A 19,295-nucleotide genomic window follows, 5' to 3' on the forward strand; every position below is an offset into this window, starting at 1 on the left:
TAGTTACCTCCAATACAGAGTTACACTTTTATTCCTCCTCTCAATGAGAGATTAATTAGTAAATAATCCCTAATCATATTTTAGTTTTATAAACAACATGTCTACTTGTAAAATACTGCATGCCTATATATAAAATGTAACCCAGACAGCAACATAGTGTCGGCCCAAATCCGGGCCACATCTGGTACGTGTGGATTCAACGTGTACCAGATGTGGGCCGGATCTGGGCCGACACTATGTTGCTGTCTGGGAAATGAAATTCAAAGAACTTATTCCTGTTTTTTGTTCTTTTTTTAAATAAATAAATACATAATTAAAGCATATTATGTGTAACATACTGACCCAATATATTCATCCATAAAAATGCACACACTTCTTAATTTATTTCCAAAGGATTTATTTGTCACTTTTCAGACCTGATTTATCAAATCCACTGAAACATTATGAATTATTACAGTAGTTTCTCAGCCAATTGTTGTGATATCCATACGGCTGATGTGAAGAGAATTATAGAATTATATTTAGTGTATTACTAGATATTAATATTTTCTGTATTTTTTTCATCCATGGTTGTGCTTAAAATACAGCAAAATGTAGCCTAAATGTTTGATGTATAATGACATTAAAATGTAATGCCAGATGTATTTGTATGCAACTATAAATAACCAAAGAATATATGCACATTCAAGATTATAATAAACAATCATTTTAAGCATAGTTGATTAGGTTTCAGAATTGCACTAAAATGCATAGGCCTACTTGTTGATCCTGGAACAACATTCCTGTCCGGAAATTTTCTCCTAGCCCTATCCCTACCCCTAAACTTAACCCTACCCCTACCCATAAGTTTTCCCAAAAATCAGAGGGTAATGATTGGTGAATAACACTGATGTAGAAGAACCTAACCCTGGTTGTAAGCCGCAACTTGACATAAACTGTAAGCTTGTCCCTTAAATCTGGTTGATTGGGAATGTTGTTCCAGGATCAACAAAGAAATTTATCCAGGAACATGTTGCACTTGGTTAAATCAGGTTGTGCTGTCAGTACATGCTATACTGTACAACACTATACTAAGTATATATTTAAAGTGCTTTAGAATGTATTACACAATTGCACACTTAGCTTTGCTCAAGTGCTACTAAAGTGTCAAAAAACCCCCAAAGTTGAACTTGTTGCATATAAGTCAAATTTTAACAGTAATTCCATATCACTTACATACTGTAAAATAGAGTTGCAACGCCATAAGTCGTTAATACGTAACCCCATAAAGCCTACTAAATCATGTTTCATACACACATTTTAAGGCCTCACTCTTTGCTGAAAAACTTCTAGACAATCTACTACATGCCTGATGTTGTCTGATAGATAGTTTATACTTTTTAGCAAGTAATATGCCTTTTAGTATAATTGTGGTCCATGAGCCCTTTTGCTTTGAAATCTTTACTGGTTTTCATAAAGTAAACATACAAATAAATATATGTTATATTGTTAGTAATATTTCAAGACAAACACTAACTAGACTTACTAGGTATACTTGATTCATTTTTAGAAAAGTCATGTTATAATGTGAGAATCAAATGTGATACATAGGGACGTTTATTTGTACATCTCTAAGTCACCATTGTATTGCATTACATGTTTTGACCCCCACAAAATAAAATAAAAATCCAGAGCTTTGAACATAAACTAAGCATTTAAATATAATCTTACTAAGACATATTATTGAGAGAGAGTGACAACTGATATGTATATGTATTTTAAGTTGTCTATACTGTTATTGTTACTGTTTTGCTCAGTTTGGGCCTATGTTTTTTTTTTTCCTTTTTTTTTTCTACTCGAGTATAATCTCCATATTCTCCTCAACAAAAACATTTTCATTATTTTTAGACTTTGTCCAAAGGTTTAATAAACTGTTCCATTTCAATACATTTTCAAATATTTTTTCTGGACTATTGTTTCATATGTCAGGCTTAACATGGGTAAGTATGTACAGTAAGATACATCAACTTTGAAAGTATACATTACTTTTATAGTAAGCACTCTTTTTAAAAGTACACTTTTCACAAGTGCAATTTTACAGTTGATCCAAAAGAAAGTAAAAACCCAGGATAGAGGGGCTGAGTGAATGTGGTCTGGACTCTGTGGATGAGGGTCATTGTGTCAGAGACGCTGTAGAAGGACAGAGTTCCTGCACTGTGATCCACATACACTCCTATTCTACAGCCGCTGGTTGGTACGGAGAGTTTAATCCGTTTCTTATCGTAGTAAAATAAGCAACCGGACAGACCATAGAACAATCTCCAGGACTGCCGATTAAACCCAAACACACACTTATCGGAAGACCCCTTCCTACTAATGCTCTTATATGACACTGATATACCCACACCACCATCACCACTCCACTCCAATTCCCAGTAGCAGCGTCCACACACACTCTCTCTACACAGCACCTGAAGAGGATAATCAAATCTGTCTGGATGATCGGGATACTGCTGGACTGTACCACTGTCAGCAGCCATTTTGTTTGCTTCAGATAGACGAAGGCTTTTATGCACTGTGTTTGGATCCAGGGTGAGCTGACAGAAATCTGGAGAAAATAAAAGATCTATTACCAAATATATACATTCGAATATATAATTTAACAGTATACACATTTACTGTATACTTTTTTTAATTACTTTTTAATTACTTTTATTAAGATTATTTTCAACATTTTTGTTATAATATAATATAATTTTGTGTCTGTTTATTTGTACATCTGTCCATCCTCATTGTATTGCATTACATTATATGTTTTGACCCCCACAATAAAAAAAAAACACAGAGCTTTGGTCATTTAAATAAGCATTTATCTTACTAAGACATACAATTGGAAGATATTCAGTGACAACTGATATTAATATGCATTTTATGCAAGTAGTCTGCTATACTGTTATAAATATTTAAAGGGGACCTATTATGCCCCTTTCACAAGATGTAAAATAAGTCTCTGATGTCCCCAGAGTGTGTATGTGAAGTTTTAGCTCAAAATACCCAACAGATCATTTTTTACAGCATGTTTAAATTGTCACTTTTTGGTGCTCAGAAAAACGCGCTGTTTTAGTGTGTGCCCTTTAAATGCAAATAAGCTTCTGCTGCACGGCACAGGGGGCGGAGCTTCATGAGCGGAATGATCATAATATCAGAAACTCTCAATAACGGTGTTCATTTCGACCCGGAGTCGGACAATAATGCCCACAGAGCCAGAGTGCTGTATGAAGATGGAACAGGTATAGTTTAGTTCAATTACGGTTATAACGTATTTGTCATCTGCTTGTATATATCCACTATTAATAGCCTACAAGTCTGCTGTTTCGGACCAGGTCCGAATGATGATCAAAAATATACTGATGAGTTTAATAAAGTTTATTGTACATCACACAAAAGATGAAGCGTCAGTTTTACTCCAGAAAATCACTTTAAGAGCTGAGTAAACACAGTATAAGAAGTGCGCAAGTACATAAACGAATTTCGGTAGAGTTGAGGGAGCATTTTCTTTAAAAACAAAATAATTCCACCTCGTCTTCAGCGCTTGCCTCAGATTTCGGGAGTAAATAGAGAGAGAGCTATGTGGATTAATACATCCAGCCACACAACACCTACAACGCTTGGGAGACATTCTCTTTAGTGCAGAAATGGCGGATGTGTAGAACTCGCTGTGAACTCGATCAGGGCGGGTCTATGTTAAAATGGCAGTGTCTGTCAACACCCGTGGGCGGGGCCTGTGGCTTTAGTGCCGTCACTTAAGCCGCATTCTGAAAACAGGTCGTTGGGAGACACAGCTTATGATTTATGGGGATTAATAAAAAAGGAGTGAGTGGATTTTTATCACTATTGGGTGGTTGTGTACACACACTGCCAACACACATTTATGTCCAAACAGCATGCAAAAGTGAATTTTGCATAATAGGTCCCCTTTAATTGCTTTACATAACAAGCTTAGATTATTGTCTGAGGGTATGTTTTACACAACAACGATGTACTAAAAACAGAAAAAAAAAAAAAAATCCTTTGCGTTTTTCGCATACAGGCGGCAATGCTGTCAAAACGATCCCGTTCACACGGATCCACGAAAATGACTAAAAATGCTGTATTATTCATGCCAGGCCAGTAGTTGCGATGTCACTTTGTAATGAAACACTACGCGCCTAAAGACTGAACAGGTAATACGCATGCGTATGACATCACCGTGTTCACAAATTCAGTTTGTATAGTTTTTGTAGTTTACATGGAGACGATAACGGTATCATTTTAGAAAACTTGCTCTTTGAAACCTTTTTTCAAAAGTTTTCCCCCAAAACGCCGTTGTTGTGTAAATGAAAGATTAAAATGCATTAAAAGTTTTGGTGACACTTTATTTGAATGTGTCCTTGTTACACGTTACATGCATTTACTATAGTAACAACTATAAATTAGGCTTAATTACATGCAACTAACCCTAAACCAAACCCTAATCCTACCCTAACCCTATAATAAGAACTGTACTGTAGTTAATTAATAATACACAGTACTTTTTTGTGTAGTTACACTGTAACAACATCACTTTAAAGTAAAGTGTAACCGAAATTTGTAAAACAGAATCAAACAGCTTCAGATTTAATCTCAGTTAAAAGAAAGCATGTGCTCTTACATTGTAAGAATTCATCCCTGGTCTTGGGCTCTGGGGTGGAAATGATCTGGATGTATGTCACTGTAACAAACCAACAGAGATTTCAAGTGTTTTTATGCAATTACATCTACATGTTACATAATGCAGTCTAATATTTGAACACAAATAAACCTCAAGCACTTCACCTCTACCCAATATCATTTCTATCTCCTGTTTGCAGAAATCCTCAAGTTTCTCTCTAAGCAGGGAGACAGATTTTGCCACATCATCAAAGAAAATTGGAGAGGAGGACGTGATGGGTACATCTGTATATTCGGGAGGAACAGAGAAACACTGGAAACTCTACAGACAAAGACAAACACAAACATAACAAACACATAAATTCTACTTTTCACAAAATGAACAGAAGAAATGAAACGTTCCGGGTTACTTGACTGTAACCCGGAACGTTCCCTTTCAAAAGCTACAATCGATGCTGCGCTACTTAGCGCATTGGGAAGAAGAATACCCACGCCGCCGTGCTTGAAAGTGTCTGGACCTCTTACGGTTGTGTAGGTGTGCTCACAAGGACGCAAAAGAAGGCCCTAGACATTAGCTTGTAATGTCGACTCAAGAACGTGAGAGCCCGGAGTGGCATGAACATCCAAACTATAAAATCTTTGGAAACAAACAAATTGCCCTTATCAAAGCACTAGAGGAGGCGGCCACCCTGGTGGAGTGAGCCTTAAGAACAATTGGAGGAGCTTGACCACGCACCTCATAGGCAAGATCAATAGCATTCCTGACCCAATGAGACATGGTCTGCTTAGTGGCAGCTGCCCCTTTGTTACTACCCCCATAACAGACAAACAATTGCTCTGACTTACGCCACTGGCTAGTGCGGTGGATGTAAGCCTGAAGAGCACGACTGGACACAGTCTGTGAGATCTCTCCTGCTCCGGCGTTATGTATGGCGGAGGATCAGAAGGCCCAGAGAGTTACTGGATGTACAGTTGAGGAAGGAACCTTAGGCAGGTAGTCAGGATGAGGATGCAAAATCACTTTCACCATTCCTTGGGCAAAGTTTAAGCAGGATGGCGAGATCGACAGAGCCTGCATATCCCTAATTCTTTTCAAAGAATTTATTGCCATAAGAAAAAACATTTTTAGAGTCAGAAGTTTGTCAGACGCTGATTCTAGAGGTTCAAAGGGGGTCTCAACCAGAGCCTTGAGGACTTTAGCTAAGTCCCATGAAGGGATATTGGTTTTTATTGGAGTCCTCAGTCGTCTGGCCCCAGAACTGAAGTCCAGAACTGAAGCAATCAGCCGTATCTGCATTGTGTACAACACACCACCTATCCAAGACACCCCATTTGCTGGCGTAACTCTTTCTAGTGGAGGAAGCCCTAGCACTTAGAATGGTCTCAATAACGTCCGGCAAAAGTCCAGTGTCTCTCAATTGGTACCCATCAGGGGCCAAACATGAAGGTTCCACAGGTTGGGCCTGGGATGGAATATTGTGCCCTCCACCTGAGACAGAAGGTCCCTCCTCTCCGGAATCGCCCATGGCGAGCTGTCAAGGAGAGATATTACCTCAGAGAACCATACTCTGTTCGGCCAACGTGGCGCTATCAGTAAGAGACAAGACCCTTGTTGGCGAACTCTGGCTTGAACTCCCGGGAGCAGAGAAACTGGAGGAAACACATACAGGCACATTTTGAGCCATGTGTGCACCATCGCATCTAGACCCAGGGGGGCTGGGTGACTCAGAGATAAATAGAGGGGACATTGCGCTGTCTGATGGGAGGCGAAGAGGTCCACCTCCGCTTCGTAAAATCTAGTTCAAATCTGTTTCACTACTTCCGGGTGGAGTTTCCATTCCCCCATCGGTAGTTTCTGTCTGGACAGTAAATCTGCTCCCACATTCAGATGTCCTGGAATGTACACTGCCCTGAGCGACAGGAACTTGTCCTGGGCCCAGAGAAAAATCTGCCTCCCTATTCTGTTCAGATTGCTTGAGCGCAGACCTCCCTGGTAATTTATATAAGAAACTGCCGCTGTGTTGTTCACCCGCACTAGGACATGACAACCTCTCAACTGAGGGAGAAAATATTTCACTTTTATTTGCCTTTGAGGATTGGCCCTTGGATGAAATCCCCTGGCTTTTAGCCACAACTGAAACGGTCTCAAGTGCAACAGCCCCATAGGAATCACCGTGGATGCTGAAGCCATGAAACCTAAACTTTTTTGGTACTGACGAACAGTGCGATCTTGGCCTAGCCTGACTTTGCTCATGGTCTGCCGAATGGTCTCGATTCGAGCGGGAGACGGTTGTGCCCGCATCGTGATGATGATCCAAAGATAAGTCGTTATCTGGGCAGGAGAAAGAACACTTTTCTTGGCGTTGAGTCTCAACCCTAGAGAAACTAGATGAGCTAACACGATGTCTCTGTGTTGAAGCGCCATCTCTTGCGATTGTGCTAGTATTAACCAATCATTGATGTAATTCAAAATGCGAATGCCCTGGAGTCATAATGGAACTAGTGCTGCATCCATGCATTTTGTGTATGTGCGGGGTGACAAGGTTAGTCCGAATGGAAGAACACGAAATTGGTATGCTTCGCCCCCGAAAGCGAACTTCCTGTGTTGTTGCAATATTTCTATGTGAAAATATGCGTTCTTCAGATCGATCGTGATGAACCAATCGTGATGTTGAATTTGCGACATGACCGTCTTGATGGTTAACATCTTGAACTTGAGCACTTTGACTGTACGGTTTAAGCCTCGAAGATCTAAGATTGGACGCAACCCCCCATCCTTCTTGGGAACCAGGAAGTATCTGCTGTAATAGCCCGACTCTCTCTTTGGAAGAGGAACATGTTCTATGGTAGCCTGGCAAGCCAGACCTACCATCAAGATGTTAGGTCTGGCAACTCACCATAGACACGGCTCAATCCGAGGGGCGGGATAAACGGCTGTCTTTCAAATTCCCTCTGCACGCAATAGGACAGCGCTTCAACCAACCAAGGCGTTTTCCCAACAGCGGAGCTAACATTAGTTAATAGATTCAACTTTTGAATCTGGCCGGCAAAACTACGAACACATCTTCCTTTTTTAAGAATGACTTAAGTGCCGTTCTTTTCTCTTTTCTCAAAGAAAAACTTAACTCCAAGTCCTCCAGAGTCGCGGCCAAAGCCGATTTGAAAGACTGTTCGCCAGAAGCAGCAACTCTTCTTTGTTTTCAAGTAGTAGGGAACCGTCGCAACTCTGTCGTCATTGTGTTAAGCCCTTCCCGCCTACTCTATACGCGATGTGATTGGCCTGACCCAATTTAGGTTTTTACAGCTCCGAAAGTCAATGGAGAGTTGCTAGACTACCCTGGCTGCAATATACATTTTGCTGCCGCTAGGGTGCGTCTAGATTTCTAGGCTAGTTCTAGTGTTGTCACTATACTAGAATTTCTAACTTCGATACGATACCTTAAAGGTGCCATATGTCATGTCTGGCAAAAAAAAATCAAGTCATACTCCACATTCCATACCAGATGGGGGCAGTATACCTCCAGAAAGTGAATTGGTCTATGCTCCGCCCCTACCTTCTTAGCTGCACATATACAAGTTAAAATAGGGACAACATCTATTTAGAGTGTTACGCTGCCCGCCTGAAGCTAATTTAGCAGCATATATCAAGTTTGATTTTCATTAGCAATACCACTTCTAGCTAAGTTATCATTAGTCACCAAAAAACATTCGGTCTCATTACACCTTGCAATGTTTTCCGTTACGTTTCGTGCGTCCAGGGTGTGTAAAGCAGAAGCAGCCTGGCCAGCGGCGGAGTATGCGCGATCCGTGAGTGCTGAAGACGTTCTGCACGGCTTTGATGGGTGCGCAGGAGGACACAAATGGGCGGCGACAGCTTCTTCCAGTGGCGGGAGCTTTTTCCTCAGCGCCGTCAACAGATAGAGCGTTACTAAAACTGTATACACCGCCGCCGACTTGAGCTGCAAAGAAGCTCTGGCCGCCCTGTCAAGGACGCTTGTCAAAAAGTACGGGGAAACTTGACCGCTCTGAATATAGTGAGTGAGTGCGCGCGCGCGCGGCCGGGGCTCGCTCTCTCTCTCTGCTAGTTCTTAGAGGCAGAAGAGCGCGTGCGCGCTTAAAATGTCATATTTTGGTATGATCGTTCACCCGCCAGTGTGGCGGATAGCTTTTTGAGATTTTATTTGTGCTTCAGAGCGCGGTTTTTTCCCTGCAGCGGGTGGTGGTAGGGGTCTCTTGCCAAGGGCTTCAGCCATCCTTCCGCTCTCTTCCCTGAACTGAAATGTAGTAGTGGGCTGTAGTTTCCACATCAGGTTCAAGTACGCCCACAAGCCGTGCGAGTTATTCGTGTATTGCATGTTTGGCTGGTGGTTATGTTGCCCGTATACCGCCTCCCATGGCCGAAACTGGTATTACGACACCTGTCGGGCCGTGGCTAGTAATGCTAATGCTAATTAAGGTTGATATCTCTGCAGCACTATAACTTGACATTTTTTTAATGACATCATCGCCCTTATTTCTTCTCATTCTTTTGATGTGTGTAGCTCATTTTTGGGATATTTTTACCTCAATTGTTACATATGGCACCTTTAAAAAATATCGATATTCGATACCATTTTCGATACCACGGAGAAAAAAAAAACTGCCACAATATTAACCTGTTAACCGTTGCCAGTGTGAAGCGTTTTTTTTTATATATAGTTCAAAGTAACTATCAGATTTAATGTTATACCTTGACAAACTATACATCATTAAAAAGATATAAGACTCAAGTTTCAGTATTTGACCACTATTGTATTCTGAGAAACTTATAGCGACAGTTATTTCTTAATTTGTGTCAGGAGTTATGAAATGAAAAAATGAGTCGATACTTTTAATATAAATTATGAGCGTCAGCCGCTTTCATTCATAAAAAAACTCCCGTGCTGTCGTCATGACAGCGATTCACAAAACAACGTCCTTCAGGGCTTTTAGCTCAAAAATATGCAGATTTGGAGAAATATTGATATATTCTCATAGGTTTACATCAGATTTCTATAGACAGGAATAATATTTATTGAATTTATACCCAAATGCGTCGATGTAATCATTATGAGCGCTTGGATACTCTGATACTGTGTTTTTAATTCATACCAATAGCCTGAGGGCGCTATATGCACAATAATAGTCCATATATGGAACATGAAGAAGAGCCATGATCATGTGACATTCCAGGACGTCACTGATACACACAAAGCTACAGAGATCGCGCTGTAACATGCAGATAAAGATGTTTTGAAGACAATAAACATGATTGCAATGATATTTAAGTTACCTGTGTTTTTCAAGCCATGCCAGGTATTTTCATAATAATAGATTATATTTATAATGTAATGCTAATCTATATAGACTATCATTGTGCAGAATACTATACCATAGTATATTTTCTGTCTGATTTTTTTATCTGAAGCCAAATTAAATCACAGAAGATTATTTAAAATACTCGACTTGCGTTATAAAGTAAGTTTGGAGCACAAACATGGTTTTAATCTCAGAAATTGTCGTGTGTTGATGGTGTGCTAAGCTAACATGCTAGCTAGCCCTAGGTGCACCTGCCACTAGCAGTTATACTTTTATGATTTCTTGAATGCTTACTGAAATGTTTCTTTATTCAAGAAATGCATTTGATACAGTTTAAAATGTGAGGTGAACTTTGAGAAAAGAAATTAGGGACTGAAACCCTATGAATAGCCTGTGAATAGCCAGTCGTTAGTAACTATAATGCAGACAAAAGAAATGCATATTTAGAGCCAAAACCAGGCTGGAGAGATGTGAATGTGTGCAGGGGGAGACTGAGACTGAATGGGGATCGTTTGCACCACAAAACAATAGAGACAATATATTGGATAGATGGTTAGAAGATGACAATAAACATCAGTTGCATTTTAGAGTCAAATCAAAATAAAGTCATTTGACATGGTCTTGAAAAACATTTAACTAAATACAGAGTTTTGGACTTATTATCTTCAGATTTTAAACATAAAATGTTTAGACATGTGGCTTTAGGATGTTAAATTAATTTCTAATAACTTTACAAAACTTTGAAGCCATTTATAAAAAAAAAAATTCATTATGACAATAATTAATTCTACATTTACAATAAACTGCCAGGTGTCAGCTTTCAAATGAGATGATACTTGTGCTTTTAGTACAAAGGGTTCATGAACTGTATCTGTTTCAGTTTGGGTATGTCATTTCTGGGGATTTTTCAAAAGTGGGGTTGCAGCTTAGGTTAAGGGGGTATTTTTTTATTTAAAGCTGAATATAACAAGTCTAGAACATGACAATGAGGTATATTTTACAAAAATATTTATATATATATTTATTTATATAGTGCTTGACAAGATTGTGTCAAAGCACTTAACAGTATCAAATTGGAGGATAGTGTCAGTATTGTATAATAATAAGATTAAACATTCAATTTTCAGTTAAAGGCATTTCATTATTGAGTTCAGAGATGTCATTGTCTAGCTCAGTTTAGTTTAATTATATCTGTGTAATCAAATTGATGATAATCGCTAATAAAGGCAAATTGCAGAATTAAATCATATTTTTTTAATAAAGTTAAATAGGCACAAGTTAATTTACATTTGGCCACAGTTAAAATATTTACTTCTAAGATTCCTCAGTCAGAATATATTAACTTTAAGAATTACAGTGAAAAAAATGAGACAACACACTCATAACAACAATACTAGGCCATCTTGGTTAATGTTTCAGAAAAGTTACTGGGGAGTTACAGTTAGTTATAGGGGAATTCAGAAAGAGGTGACCCATTGATGCTGAGTAGCATACAGTTACATGCTGCTAAATGGTCCCCCTGGAGCTTGTACGTTAAGTCTGTTTTCAGAATTTAAAAAAATGAGTGATGGGATATTGATAGCAAAACAATCTTTTGGGTGCCCGCAGCCCGCTTGCAGTGTGAAGCGCGTGTCCGCACTATTCTCCGACATGCCCGCTCGCGGTGTGTTTTTAACGCGTGTCCGCGCTATTCTCCGAAATGCCCGCTCGCGGTGTGTAGCGTGTGTCCGCGCTATTCTCCGACATGCCAGCTCGCGGTGTTCATCAACCAAAAGCCGGTCGCGAGGGCGCCGCACTCGCCATCTTTCCATTCACTTCACTTTTGCTATTTAACCAGAGCGAATGAGACGAGTGCGGTCATGTGTGATGTTTGTCAACGCGCCTTTGGAGAGAAGTGAAAGTGACAGTTCGGCTAGTATGGGAGTATTGATACTTCGGGACATTAGTATTGGTACCATTCAGATATTTCAGTATCGATATTTATCGAAATATCGATATTTCTGACAACACTAGCTAGATCTATGGCCTTTTTGCTCAGAAGAGTTTGTAGCTCTTGTGACAGTACATGCATCAGCTCCGGTCTCACGGAAGTGGAGACCACGCCGTTGAAACGCAGAAGGACGACGAATAAATTAGATCTGTACTGTGCTTAATTACCACACTGAAATGCCTGGCAGAAGTTTCCACACTGTCAGACTCTCTGAGAGTGGTATCAATTTTAACACTTCCTTTTGACGGTATGTTAGATGTTCCGTGTCCTGGATGACCGTGTCATTGGAAACCGCTGCCCACCGAAGCACCAGAGGCGGCGGAGATGGAGAGGTTTCGTGGCCATAATGAGGAGGGGCAGTAAGATATTGTACGCACCCCATCCCGCAGGGGGCTATCCCCACCAGACTGGGCGCCAGACCATCAGGACTTCCTCTTCTTATTGATGATAGTCCTGAGGTCTGGCCTGGGAGATTGCTGGCGAGCCGGTCCCCAATCTTTTTGAGGATGAGCGCAGCTCACCACACTCTGCTTTTTAACCTCCCTAGCTCTTGAAGGACTGGGGAGAGGTTGGGCGGCTGATGGCCCCTCCCCTTGAGTGCGGCGAGGAAGAAACTGGACAAAAGCTTCTTCGTGCTTTTTTACCTCTCTGAACCTGGTGATGGAATCGCCAAACAGGCCAGAGGTAGAAACTGGAGAGTCCAACAAAAAGACACAATCTTTATCCTTTATTCCAGTTTAATTGAGCCACAGGTGCCTCTCCATGCTAACCAGCGCTGACATAGAATGGCCAATTGCACGGGCCGTTTGCTTGGTAGCACAAAGAGACAGGTCTGTGGCTCTACGCAGTTCAGTGAACGCTTCCTCATCGATGGTTCTGTCTGCACTCAAGTCCTTCAACAGGTCAGCCTGGTACGCCTGTAACACTGCCATAGTGTGCAGCACAGCACCAGCCTGACCTGCAGCTTGATAAGCTTTTCCCACGAGGGATGAAGTTGTTCTCCATGGCTTCGTGGGGAGGGTAGGTCTCTTTAACGAAGATGCCGACCCAGGCGAGAGATAGCCCATGAGCGTCTCTTCAACCTGCGGCATCGCCGTATACCCCCGCGACTTCGCACCCACAATAGTCGAAATGACTTTGATAGTTCGTCATGGAGGTCTTCGAAAAAGGGGAGAGACTGATGTTTTGGTCCCTTCCCCCTGCCACCGGACAGAAACTTATCGTCTAGCTTAGATTGTTTGGGGATCTCTTGTTCGCGTGGCCAGTCAAGCTGTAACCTGGCCACCGCACGAGTAACCACCTCGAGCAATTCCTCGACAGATCTACTTTCGCGGGATGAACGCTCAGAGGTAGGCTGCTCGTAGTCTGAACCAAGAGATATTTCATCATCAGCCTGCTTCGAGATCATGCGAGGGAACGTGTGGATCTAGTGACTGAGCAAGCGATAGGGACGGACCCGTCTCTTGCTCATCAGCCAGATCCATGCGGGAGCCCCACGATGATAATGTGGGTGCGGTTTGGAAGTAGCTAAGGCGAGCACGCACCATTTTAACTGTGAACAGCTCACAATGCTCGCACTTGCCCTGCTCCAATGCAAGAGCCACGTGCTCCTCCCCCAAACAAAAAAAACAGTAATCATGTGTATCCAGTTCTGACATAGGACGAGAACATGGAGGGACACAACGTTTACTGTTTTGTTGACTCATTTTTGACTTATAAACTCTTTTTGAGAAAATGAGATTTTCTGCACACTGCCTGATGAAACTAACTCCTAGCAAAGATCTGTAGACAGATATAAATAGATAGAGAGAGAGTTTGACACACACACATGCACAGTATGGCCTCTGAAACGATGCACCTGTGGCTCATCTATTTATAGCCTCGTGTCGCGGGTGCACACTGATAACGTCATCGACCGAGGCTATATTACCTCCGGGTTAATTCTATTGACGTGTTATACACAATATGCACAGCTGGTCACGATTAAAGACGTTCCCGATGCGCTAAGCAGTGCAGTATCAATTGTAGCTTTTGAAAGGGAACCAGATTTCACAGCCATTTTTATACACTGTGTTTAAAGGTAATGTTCATTGTTGTTGTTTTTTTTTTTTTTTTTTTTTTTTAAAAGTAATTAATAAAAGTGACAGTAAAAAAACATTTATAATGTTAAAAAAGATTTCTATTCCAAATAAATTCTGTTCTTTTAAACTGTCTATTTATCAAACAATCCTGAAAAAATCTGTATCATGTATCATTTCCACGGGTCACTTCCCCCCAACAGTCACCCGTGACTGGACTTCTCCTTCTCCACACTGAACAGAGGAGCCTGCTGGAGTATTTGGGATGGGATTATCATTACCAGCCCAGCTCCAAACCAAGGGAACAGCAAGTCCCAATCCCAAAGTACGGATACGATGCTAGAGCCCACCGCAAACAGAGGATCTCAGCCTGCTGCCATGAACGAGCCGGAGCCTACAAGAACGGAGTCATACATCACCCCGGAACTTGAGGCTTGCAAGATGTCTGACCAGGTGTGTGAGCCGACAACATCGTCCGTAACTGTGGAAGTCCTCGTGGACTACCTGAGATTGAAGGAAGATCCCGCCCACACTCCCGCTGCAGAGGGTGAGTTGAAGTTGGCTTCTGGTGCCGTCCAGTTCTCCTGCGTTTCTGCTGGTCCCGCACTGCTTCAAGCCTCCTGCATCTCCTATGTTCTCTCCCAGCCTCCCTCTCCACCTCCTCTTCAAATTCCAGTCAGTTCCTCTGCCCAGTCTCCGCTGTCTCCCGTCAGCCCCTAGGTTCCTCCTCTACCATACCTCTGTGGCGTGGATCCACCTCTGGCCTTACAGCATCCAGCTCCTCCTGGACAAAGGGATCCCCTAGCTCTGTCTCCAGCCGCTGATCCCATCACTCCACCTCGGTCCGTCGTCCAGACTCCCTTGGCTCCTCCCTCCCTCAGCTCCACCTGGGACTATTGGCCTTACTTCTCCACTGGGCTCCCTCGATCCTCTGGCTCAAGCTCGGTTGGACGCTGCCACGCTTGCACAACAGACTTGCGAGCCATCCACTGTGCTCCATCTCTCCACCCCTACGGCTCCGTCTGTCTCCCCCTCACTCCGCCTCCACCTCGGCCCTCAGTCGCTCTGGTTCCACCTCAGCCTTCCGGTACCCTGGTTCCACCTCGGAGGGGTCGTCGCCATGCCTCCATCATGGCCTCTGAAGTCTGCGGTCTTGTGGTGATCCATCAAAATCTCTACCATGGCTCCTTCCTCTCTCGATGGCACCATAGGCTACTTCCTGGCTGGTCTCTGGGTTATCTTCCAGCCCCCTCTGCTCCTGGCTCCTCCCTCCTTCAGTTTTAAGATGTTGTTTCATGCATTTTGCTATTGCTTTGGGTTAAAGGGGTGATATAATGCCCTTTTCACAAGATGTCAAATAAATCTCTGATGTCCCCAGAGTGTGTGTGTGAAGTTTTAGCTCAAAATACCCCACAGATATTTTTATATAGCATGTTAAAGTTGTCACTTTTTGAGGGTTAGCAAAAACGCACCGTTTTCTGTCTGGCCCTTTAAATACAAATTAGCTGCTGCTCCCAACACAGAGGGCGGGGTTTCAAGAGCTCCTGTGTATTAGCAGCTCTGATTACCTCACGCAGACACACATTAAATTATAGAAACTGTTCTGCCTTTTATGTTTAAAGATTGAGAGACTCAAGAAGTGACAACACGCAGAATGCAACAGGATGTCTCTGAATGGTTAGTTGATGAATTTATGTTGCTGATGTGGAGTTAACTATCTTCAATTATCATATTCTGTCATGATAATCTATAAATCGCTCATATAGGAACTGTTGTGAGATGCACACAGAATGACTTTCTATTGCATGTGAAAAGACGGATGCTACAGTTTTAGACTCACAAATGTGCTCAACTACAACAACTCTTCCTCTTCTCAACATGGACTGCATGTTCCCGGGGGCGGGGTTTATGTAAATTTTAGGGTTGGTGATGTCCCTAACCCGTGAGGAATGTTGTGTAGTCCCTCCCAGCCGTTTGTTGTAGTCCTTAAAAAACGATTTCTTTAAAAGCAAATATCTCCCTTTGCTTTGAACTTTGAGCGTTGTATCTTTGCAAATGTTGTTTATGCTCAAACAGCAACATTACACACTAACTAAAGTTAGAAAAGTGAAATCATACTCAACAACCTCTTTAAGATTGTTTGAAGGTCGACACGCTAACATCGCAGCTGAAGAACTGTGCTACCTTACTACTACCTTAAATAAAATAAATAAATTATTCTCCCCACAAGAACTCTGGTCAAGCTTGCTTATTTTACGTATTAAAGAAATCTAATAGATAGCCAAATATAGAGAAATCTAACAGCTTGCTTGCAACAGCCTCACTTGACAATATTTTACAGTTTTACTATTTTTACTGTATTTCTGTGATGTCAATGCTGAAATTGAACAACTGTGGTGTGCATTTCAACGTATTTTGGGCAAAATAATGAAGGCTACTTTTTTAAAGTAGCAAAGAACTTTTCTACTTATTTCTTTTTTCACAAATATCGAGTGTTTACATGCACAACAATATTCTGATAACTATGAAAAAGAAACTTGTGCTAAAAACCCATCACCGAAAGAAAGAATCTTATTCTGTGTAAGATTGTTACTTGCTTACACCATAGTCAGTCACTTAATGATAAAGATTAATTGAATTTAGTAAACATTACTTGCAAATCAGAATTTAACAAAAGACCTGCTTTAAGAATAACGTTACCTGGAGGAAATTGCTGTGATTGTCTGTGTGTGAAAGCTGCTCTAGCTTAGCGTCTGTCCTCCTCAGATCATCGATCTCTTGCTCCAGTCGCCTCAAGAGTCCTTCAGCTCGACTCACTGCAGCTTTTTCCTGATCTCTGATCTGCTGTGTGAACTCAGAACGTCTTCTCTCAATGGAGCGGATCAGCTCAGTAAAGATCTTCTCACTTTCCTCCACCGCTGCCAGTGCAGAGCGCTGTTATACGACACACAGTTCTGACATTAATCCAACAGTGAACACAGATGTTGTTCATCTCATGTGCTCAAAACTCACCTTGTGTGACTTTACAGTCTCTCTCAGCTCCTGAAACTGTTTCTCTTTCTGCTGGATGCTCTTTTTAAACTCAGTCTGTGTCTTTCTCAGCTCTTCCTACAGGACAAAAATGCAATGTGCAAGTTATAGTATAGTGCAAATATTTAAAAATACTCAATTTAATTTGATGTTAGTAAAAAGTGGAATCTAAAGAATTTTAGATCTATAATTCATACAAAGTCTATAATTTTTATTGTTTTACATAGGTTTCTATATCATTTTCAGAAATTACAGTAGCTATACTTGAATAAATGAATGAATGAACCAATGAACAACAAAAAAAGAAAATGTAAAAAATTTAAATCCACACTAATTATTGTGGTTTAGATCATAAATTACTGTCTATAGATATATAGATAGATATATAGATAGATAGATTGATTGATTTAAGTTTTAAAACTATCATACATCTATGAAACGATATACAGTACAATGCTTAGCACTGATAAATAATGAAATATTGATTGATTGTACATAAAAAGAGTAAAGCAGCTAAAATAAATGTTTGCATTAGAATGTATGTGTTCATCATACCTGCTTCTCCATCCTCTCTTCTACAGCTGTTACAGTGTCATGGTTTTTGTGTGCATCCATTCCACACAGATAACAAATGCACTGCTGGTCAGTACGACAGTAGATGTCCAAAAGTTTATCATGTTTACGGCAGATCACCTCCTGTAGTTTGCAGGTGGCATCCATCAAGTTGTGCTTCTTACCTTTAAAAAAATTATCGTGTTGCTCGAGGTGATTTTGACAGTAGGAGTTGAGACACACTAAACAGGACTTGATGGCTTTGTATTTTGTTCCAGTGCAAATGTCACACTCCACATCTCCTGGTCCAGCGTAGCAGTGAGCAGGAACGACAGCATGGAGTTTTGTCTTCTTCAATTTCTCCACCATTTCAGCAAACACCACATTTTTACATATGACAGGTCTTGGAGTGAAGGTCTGTCTGCACTGAGGGCAGCTGTAAACTCCCTTCTGATCCTCCTGATTCCAGCAGTCTGTAATACAGTTCATACAGTAACTGTGTCCACAGGGAATGGTCACTGGATCCTTCAGTAGATCCAGACAAACTGAACAGCTGAACTGGTCCTGAGCCACTAAAATATTGGCTTCTGCCATTTTACAGAGACGTAAAGCAGCAGCTCAATAATCTCTTTCTGTGAATTGACGAGTTTCCTAGTTTCGTCTTTGAGGAAATGAAACTGTGAGGGTGCAGAACTACAGTCAGCTGATAGAGGGCGCTCAAGTCTAAAACACTATTTTCTACTTCAGCCTGTGATTTATGCTCTCCAACTACAGGCACTTTTGTGTCCTTGGACTTTTTCTGTAAATAAATAAACAAACAAATGCACAAATAAATTGTCATTATGAAGTTCATGCTCCCAGTAACCACCAAATCTTGCCCCTGTTTTCTTTTAAAAATGTCTTTACAAGGCTGTTTATTAGCAGATTTTGCAGTTTTATGCTTGTCACCAACCCAGACTGGCCCTCTTTAAATGTTAAAAAATTATATTAAAGGATCGATTTAAAAATATATTTTTTAACATGTTTGTCTTAAGGACAAATAAAATAATATCATACCATCGAAATTCCATATGTATATCACAATTTCAAACTATTTTTCGAATAGTCTGTCCCCAGGTTTACCGTCATTTCCACCTCCCCTAACAAAATCCACTTTAATAGATCCACCTTAGATGTTTTATTTACTTGGTAACCATTAGTTGAAGATGAAACTTCAGGCACATGTGCTCTTCAGCAAGAAAATAAATCAAGGTAACTCAAGCTTTTATACAGAGTATTTTTATTCAGCGTCAATTCCACCTTGGCTGTAGTTCGGTTGAATTATGTACAGCAAATATGAAAATAATTTATTTTTGTTTATTAGGAGTAAACATCATGCTAAGTCCAAAAGTAGCTAATCCTGACATGAGGGTGTGCTAATATTGCAGAAAACTGCTAAAATATAATTTTCACCTCTGAGAAATTATAGGCGTAGCTTTGGACATGATATATGGCATTTTTGTGTGCTATTTGCATGTTCTCATGACATATTTGTGCTTTTGGACTGAGAACTTTAGGCTATAGGCCTATATAACCATTCCAGTACACTCTATATTTATTTTTAATTATCTATATTTGAATGTTTTGAGCAGGTTCATATA

At 40.9% G+C, this 19,295-nt stretch overlaps 1 protein-coding gene across 1 annotated transcript; it reads right to left on the reverse strand.

Annotated features, from left to right (window-relative positions):
• Positions 1 to 393: 393 nt before the first annotated feature.
• Positions 394 to 18,372, reverse strand: LOC308689982 (tripartite motif-containing protein 16-like). The gene is made up of 6 exons (XM_081364156.1): positions 17,659 to 18,372; positions 17,086 to 17,181; positions 16,774 to 17,007; positions 4,834 to 4,990; positions 4,670 to 4,729; positions 394 to 2,587 (listed from the first exon to the last, which is right to left on the reverse strand). The coding sequence occupies exons 1-6, from the start codon at positions 18,247 to 18,249 to the stop codon at positions 2,061 to 2,063; spliced, it is 1,665 nt and encodes a 554-aa protein (XP_081220282.1). The 5' UTR covers positions 18,250 to 18,372; the 3' UTR covers positions 394 to 2,060.
• Between the last annotated feature and the right edge of the window lie 923 nt (positions 18,373 to 19,295).

This window comes from Scardinius erythrophthalmus (genome assembly GCF_964197995.2).
Source record: "Scardinius erythrophthalmus genome assembly, chromosome: 4".
In the NCBI taxonomy this organism is placed as follows: domain Eukaryota; kingdom Metazoa; phylum Chordata; class Actinopteri; order Cypriniformes; family Leuciscidae; genus Scardinius; species Scardinius erythrophthalmus.

Bases quoted from the DNA above. Each gene is read 5' to 3' on its own strand.
- LOC308689982 (XM_081364156.1), bottom strand. From the start codon at position 18,249: ATGGCAGAAGCCAATATTTTAGTGGCTCAGGACCAGTTCAGCTGTTCA. The intron at 17,008-17,085 runs GTGAGTTTTGAG...GTCGTATAACAG, and splicing joins AGACTGTAAAGTCACACAAG to CGCTCTGCACTGGCAGCGGT. The intron at 4,991-16,773 runs GTAACGTTATTC...CTTTGTCTGTAG, and splicing joins ATCACAGCAATTTCCTCCAG to AGTTTCCAGTGTTTCTCTGT.